The sequence below is a fragment of the Pieris napi genome, chromosome 17 (genome assembly GCF_905475465.1).
Source record: "Pieris napi chromosome 17, ilPieNapi1.2, whole genome shotgun sequence".
Taxonomy (NCBI): domain Eukaryota; kingdom Metazoa; phylum Arthropoda; class Insecta; order Lepidoptera; family Pieridae; genus Pieris; species Pieris napi.
Window position 1 is genome coordinate 10,343,537 of NC_062250.1, and position 8,065 is coordinate 10,351,601.

The window sequence follows — 8,065 nt, forward strand, 5'->3', positions numbered from 1 at the left end:
TTATTATTAAGGATACAAGTAGGTAATTTACAAAGGTCATTTGCAACAAATAAAACAAGAATATTGTGTTTAATAATTAATTGATTATATTTATGTTTTGTATGGAACAGGAAAAGACAGTTATACAATTAATAGTATCATTGATTTAGGTAATCTAATAGCTTGTTTTTATGGGGAAATGCGAAACCCCACGGCGCCACCAGCAATCGCCCGGGGCAGGACACGATAACAGCGTAGCCTTGTCCGCATCCAGCCACGCGATCAATCTAATAGCGTTACGTCAACTGTTTCTAAACTATTCCCCGGTCATTGCTTTTTCAAATTCAACTTTCGCATTATTCATTCTGAGGTGGCAAACCTCAGCACACATTTCAGGCGCCCTGCCAACTCGAAGCGCCACTGCGCTCACTGCATAACCTAACACAAATAATCACGCAAGAACCAACTTTGTCACTATAAGATAGGGTAGATAATAGCAATTCCACATCTCGAGAACAGTCATCGCATGAATGTCTCGCGCGTAGTCTAGGGTTTTTAATGTGAAGCATTTTAAAGTCCAACGAAAAGAATTCACAAGATTATTTTTCCTGTATGAAAATATTTCAGCGCGACGACGTGCGTATAATGTAATTGTTATATTCTTTGCGTATACGTCCGTATTCTCAAATAATTTAAAAGTTTTGTCATTTATTTGTTTTGGGCAACCACTGTTATGAAAAAAATATTACAATTTAATTAATGACTTGAAAACGAGTTACTGTTGATACAAAACGACACCAACAAAAGATAATTTTTTTTTATAGAACATGGGGAGACAGAACGGGCAGGATGCCTGATGGTAAGTGATACCGCCGCCATGGACACTCAATGCCAGAGGGCTCACGAGTGCGTTGCCGGCCTTTTAAGAATTGGTACGCTCTTTACTTGAATAGGGGAATAAAAATTAAATTAATAATTACAGCTAAGATTAAACAACAATATTTTGTATATTGACAGACAAGACAAACATTAATAGTAATATGAACCTTGGCCTTTAACCTTTAAGATATCAGTACTCTACAAGCGAAATCCATTCGTTAAAAACATTTAGATACCTTGCAGTTATAGACGCGGAAAAATAAGCGGCTCTTTCGAGCATTGCTCCCAAAGAATGACCTAATTTACTTATGGATAACTAGCCCCCGCGGCGCTTTGCACTCTGGCTCGTTACACGAAAAAACTACTGTTCGCGGTAATCTCTCATTAAAGTACATTTTCTATTGAAAGCATCCTTTCATTTCGAAAATGCATGCTTTCATTTCAACGCGAAGATTCGGGTTACTGACCTCGTTTATAACAGATTCATAAATTATGAAACATTTTAATCAAGACCAACGCGTGATGATATAATTTTGCCGAGGATTTATTTCATTTTGTGGCTTTTCAACGAATTGAATTCTAGTTTTGTAACTTCAAGCATGTTTAGTTAAATTGCTTTTTACCCACATCAAAATGGACGTAAAACAATTTGTTGGTGGTCCTTTATTGCTTATAAAGATAAAGATAATTTACTTGGGAATCAAAACATAACAGTATATTACCCAATATGTTACTTTTATGACTATTTATAGAGCGAGCAATAAATCTTGCCCTTGCTTATCGGGCAAGGACAGGAGGACAAAACCCTTTACATTGTCGTAGCTTCGTTATTATTACAGCAACTCTTTACACAGAATAGTAAAACAGATTATAAAAAAAGTCGAGAATACAAAAATCGTATCAATATTTCCAATTCAGTGTTACCATTCAAAAATATTAGGATCCAATTAGATTAATAGATAGGGAAGGTCGATCTAAACACGCAATACAACATGAAATTTATTGGATTGTTCAGTTCTATATTTTTTTATAGAATTTTTATTTTATATGTATATTTTTTATTTACAATTCTACGCCTATGGCTTTTATGGTCGCTTTAGTCTTTGCATATTGAAATTGTTTTGTCTTTCCGTTTCAATATATGTATATAAAGCTAAATTTACCCCGGGTGTACAATAATTAAGAGGTATTAGACATACATGCCATAGCCATGATTAATATGCGGATGTAATTTATTATTACGACCATCGACAATCATTTATTTATTCGTTTCGCATTAAATGTTTATGTATAAATTGTGCACCTAACTAAGCACTATAATTAATTTCCTTGATAAAATCTTATTCATATTAAATGCGTAATTTTATAATCATTTACGCTAGAATGACTGAATTCATGTAGATTAATTTGGCATTAATACAAAATAATTATGAACGTACACAATTGCATTGAAGGTAGAATACTAATATTACATTCACAAATGATTAAATACTGTTAGCTTTTTATTAATTAACGGTTTGCACGATTTTTTATAGCGTCTTATCTGGGTAAAAAGACTATTCAATTCAATTTCTTTATTACGATATTTACTGTAGATATTGATATCTTATTTAAACTACTTACAACACTTTGCATTATTGTCAATAGTTTCGACAGCGTAAGCGATTTAGGATTTCTTATTAGTCTTTTTCACACCTTAGGGTTTTTTTATAAGCCCCTGTTCGGTAGATCTTTTTTTGTCGTGGGGCGTTACGCATACACTCCCGCGGCACAGTTTCCTGATAGTGAAGGATTATGTGGGATTCGCCGCTGTGCATACCCACTAAAACCCCACGGCGCCCCCAGCTATCGCCCGAGGCAGTACACTGTAACAGCGTAAGCCTTGTCCGTAGAAAAACGTTCAAAATGAGAAGGTCTCCTCCAACTTTTTCCACCGTATTTTATTGTTTGCCATTCAATTTTTTCCAGCTTCCTACACCTTTAATTACACTCTCGTAAATTCATAAAAAATCTTTTTTTTTAATATCCTTCAGAGATAACGTACCCTACGTTTTTCGTTTCGTTTAATGGTAAAACAATTACCAAATCCTGTAGTTGTATATCCTATTCAATGTAGACAAACAATCAAATTCCTCTTTATAATATTAGTGCATTTATAAAATATTCAAGGACTGTTGACTTACACTACGGATACACTTAGTCAATACACGTATAGCATCATCAACATTGCTCAGAAATCGAGTGGGAATAGGCGTAAAAACAAGGCAAAAAGATTAAATAGGTACTTCAATTTATTTGACGAAATATGTCCGTTTCAATTTACATTATAAGTATTCCGTCTAACGAAATCAATTCTGTCCCAAACCAAAATTCATAAAAGCCTGAAGTAAGACTTTAAACAGACGCTTTTAGAGAAAAACGTTCATTCATGTGTGAAACATATGATTTCCGCAAGTAATATACGCGGATTAAACTTTTATATTCCGCGACAAAATAAACCAAAAAACTATTCGCAAATGCCTACTTTATGAAAAAGAGTATAATAGCAGGGGTTATTCAACTCTTTCACTTTAATTACAGTGTCTACAGCGACAGTGAAAAATACGCCCTTAATAAAATAATTCATAATTTAAATATATCATTATTTATTTTATACCATATAGTAACTAAAATTTTAGTATGTGTATTTTAATTAAATACAAATTATTTATGCCGGGGGGTGCAGTTATTCCGTACCTTGTATGGTAATAAATAAATACATACGTGTATTGTGCGAAGACTATATTGTGTGTGTGTGTGCGTTTGCGTGTGTATGTGAATGGGTAATGTTATATAATAACAGCAATAAAATCCTGTAATTATGTATATTAAATTATTAACATAAGTTCAACAAAAATTGGATAAACAATGTTATTGTTCAAGTATGGAGTTTCTTGTCCATTCTTCTCCATACGAAACTACCTTTTGGAGTAATTTTTTAACTTGTATATATTTTCTTCAAGAGTGCCTATTAATAGGCCAATTGAAATAAATGATTTGACTTTAACGTATTGATCGTATAGTGTGAATTATGATTTGAAATGCTGCTTGCATTTCAAATCATAATTCACACAGACAAATGCTTGTAACATACTTTGATATTCTATATAAAAACACTAGGACTAATTATTTTACTTCTAATTGGATATCTGAATATATGTATAATGTATACATATATAATATTCGTTCATAAATCTGCGGTCCTTTAAAAACATCGGTTATTTGATAAAACTTGCTAATAGTTCGGGACCCATATTAATATGGGTCCCGAACTATTAGCTATTATTACTATTAACTATTATTATTTTACTTTATTATTATACTATTAACTATTATTTTTAAAAATACCATGCATTTCAATTGATTTTTTGATAAGATACAATTGTATGTAGTAGTATTTAGCATATAAAACGGGATTGAAGATTATTAAATCTGTTGTTATTAATGGTAATCTACATTACCTTATTTGCGACAAAGGAACGGGCTTGGTTTATATTTAATGATGTTTGCATTTAGCAAATGTTCGGCTGATAAATTAATTTGCCAAAAATATTTTACCAACTACCGTCCGCATATACGAAGTGTGTATATGCGTCTGACGCTGAAGTCCTAGGTTTGCTTCTAGGCGAAACAATAACTGATTTATACAACTTGGTAGAACTTAAAAAAAAAAGTATAAAAGTACTTTATTATATACGCTGTCATAACTAAAAGACATAATGAAATCGAACGGTAAAGGAAAACATTGTGAGGAAACCGACATGTCTTAGACCCAAAAAGTAGACGGCGTCTGTCAGGCACTGGAGGCTGATCACCTACTTGCCTATTAGATTTAAAAATGATTATGAAACAGATTCAGAAATCTGAGGCCCAGAAAAAAAAGGTTGTAGCTCCACTGATTTCTTTTATTTTTATTCTAGCAAATTGCCTTTAATGGTTGCCTCCAACACCTATTACATCCGACATTAAACGCAACTTAAAAATAAACAATATAGGCGGTGAATAATTAGCCGCATCTTGTCAAATGCATCATAATTAAGAATAGAGCGATCAGCTGCCAAATATCCAAGCCGATGACTAATAGTAACAACGATACATTATGGTTGAATGGATTAATGAGGGGTTTGTGGGAGACCCTCAAAGCAGACTTGTAACTCGATACGTCTCAATTTAAATGCGGGGCTAAGACAGGCTGAGACGTTTGTGAAGCCCGCTTAAATGCTATATTTATAAAATATGCCTTTTGGTATTTTTAAATATCCCGTTAATCGTTTAATTGCCGAACTGCATTAATTACCGCTTTTGTAACGATCTTATTTTTCAAAATTATCGAGGCATTTTATAACCCTGTAATAATATCACAGCCAAAGAATTAAGAACTTGAATTAAATTTAGTAACAAAATATTGTAGCTTTTAATTTACAATACAACAAGATGTTTACCGAGATGAATCGTAAAGACATTCTCTTACAAATAGGGGTCTGTAAGTTTATTAGATTATCAGTGGCGCTACACCTTTTTAGGCCTGGGCCTCATATTTCTGTATCTGTTTCATGATCATTTGTTAATCTAACACGTACGACTTTTTGGGTCTAAGGCAAGCCGGTTTGCTCGCGATGTTTTCCTTCACCATTCGCGCAAAAATTAAATGCTGATTGAACCTACGACCTCAGGGATGAGAGTCGCACGCTGAAGCCACTAGGCCAACACTGCTCTAGGTCTAGAAGTAGGTTTGTAGTTAACACATACAGCTTATGTATATGATCAGATTCTTCAGAATAGTAGTATTTTACAACATACTACTAAGATAGGCGTACTATGCCAATGGTAGTATAGTATATTTATATAATTAAATCTGTAATTCTCTATTATTAAATACACTCACAAACACATCCCTAGAGTAAGGATTGGTCGTCTTTGCCTAATCTTACAACTGTGAGTAGAGTTTAAATCCGTTCGTGTTTATCTATAGAATCGCCATACAGATTAATACCTCGGTATGTTTACCGATTAGCACTTTACAATAATCTAATAAGTTCATTCAGATAAGAAAAATAAGCAATCGAACAAACAATGATGTTGATTCACAATCGTAATTCTTAATGAACGCAGCGTAAAGTGATTCACTTTTTTTCACTACGCAGTTATCATACGCGGAGGGCGTTCACCTCGCTTGGTGATTAGATACAACTCTTATTAGACTGAAACAGCGAGATTATTTATATTCTACATAATTTACGATACATTATCAGCTGAATTTTATTGTCTATTATGTGGGTTAAAGTAAAACAAGAACTGAATACATATTATTTCTTTCAATTTCTTCAAGATTTATTATTAAATATATTATAATAGTGGTACTGCAAGGTCCTATATTTATACTTGACAAATTTCAGGTAATTATTTATATTCAATTCCTAGACACCAGTTCACTTGTAAATATAACAATAAGTAAATTTCAAATTTTGGTTATATCATGTGAATTTTTAGACAAAAGTAATTGTTGTCAATTCTTATAAGAAACAATACAAAGTTTGATGATACATGTTATCTTTACTTCTAAGTACAACCTCATTTAATATCTTTGTTTACCTTTACCTTGTGAGATTTATAAATAAGATAAATTACTGGGTCATGCATCTTTTACCATTTTAAGTACATATTTTAAAATACCTATATAATCATTGAACCATGCAAAATCACACAACAAATTACTGACTTTGACTATTTGTGGTTCATTAAATACTACATTTTCTCTATAATTAAAAATTAAATATATGTAGTTAACATGCCTTCATATAAATATTTTATTATAAAGACTTATAAACAGTTTTATGTAATTCTATAAAAAAACATTAGTACTGTACTCACTTTGCAATCCTTATGTTGGTAACACCATGTACAGCCAAATAGGAGACCAACAGCTGTTAAAACCAACGCCAGCGCTGGCAGTGTATACAAACCACCCTCAGAGCCCCAACCAACATATTCTTCACTATGTGACTCTAAAAGGATATGACAGAAAAATTCACTAATTTAACATTTTTAATTTATTATTTTAAATTTGTGCAGAAGAAAAAATTTATAAGCCTTTTTCATAATTTACACTTTCTTGGTACTAACCAAGAATGTGTAAATTATGGTGACAATTTTTATAATTATAAGTTTGTAGTTTTATTTTTTTATTACTGTATTGATCACATGCTAGATTCCTTTACAGTTTTAATTTAGAGAGAATAGATGAAAATAATATTTTGTATTGCTGTTTAAATAATATTTACTTTAAAAATATTAAATTTATGTAACTCATAATCTACTAAACCGGAAATGTATAAGCCTCAAAAATTTTAACTTTCAGGCATCAAACAATAACGTTTAAGTTTAAATTAACTTAACTATCTTCTGGCAAAAATGTGTGGCCTACCAATAAACAATCAAGGGTGCAACAGAAATACATAAATTAAATACAAAGCATCATCTAAGTATGTTTTAGATTGATAAAGGGTTATTAATCTTAAATATGCACATGATTTGATATGATGAAGGAATAAAAAGTACCTTTTTATTTTAATCACGTTTTTGTAACATTTCCGGTAGTTTAAACTCTTTTTTAAATAATTTTATGGCTTACCATGAGGGTAGACTTGAGGTATTTCCCCAATGGGTAGACCAGTCACAGCGCGTAGGCTCACTGAGGCCCAAAATAAAACCACCCATAACACAGCCATCATATTTACATTATTAGCACAGCCGTATTATTTTTCGTTTCATTATTTACTATTTCAATACATCACCACAACACAAAAAATTGACGACGGTCCATGACAGTTCGGCACAAACTTAATTTATAAAACCACTACACAATATTCGCGGTTAAACTGATAAAATAATAACATTATGAGTTCATCTCAATAACTATTTCAAGTTTATTATTTTAATAATTGGGTTTAATTCGAACATTTACATAAAAATTGCGCAATACGAATCCACAGCTGTACAAAACGCCATTTTTGATTTTTCTACTTTGGGGTTGCTATTTACAAAACTCAGACAGCTAACGATATATTATATTCCAAATAGTCATAAGCACAAATATAACCAAAATACAACAGTGACCACCAATCTTATACAGATTTGTCGTTAATTTATCTAGGAAAATTTAGAAAAT

The 8,065-nt window shown here is 32.0% G+C and overlaps 1 protein-coding gene across 4 annotated transcripts in view; it reads right to left on the bottom strand.

Moving 5' to 3' along the window:
* LOC125057696 overlaps positions 1-7,959 on the bottom strand; it is a 47,134-nt gene extending 39,175 nt beyond the window's left edge. Inside the window, exons 1-2 of one of the 4 annotated variants that reach the window (XM_047661507.1) lie at positions 7,529-7,959; positions 6,769-6,902 (exon numbers count right to left, since the gene is read on the bottom strand). In XM_047661507.1, coding sequence (XP_047517463.1) covers positions 6,769-6,902; positions 7,529-7,628 — 234 coding nt within the window. In that variant the 5' untranslated portion in view covers positions 7,629-7,959. The remainder of the gene's footprint in view (positions 1-6,768; positions 6,903-7,528) is intronic. The other 3 variants (XM_047661505.1, XM_047661506.1, XM_047661508.1) reach the window with 3 other exon arrangements.
* Positions 7,960-8,065: the final 106 nt, after the last annotated feature.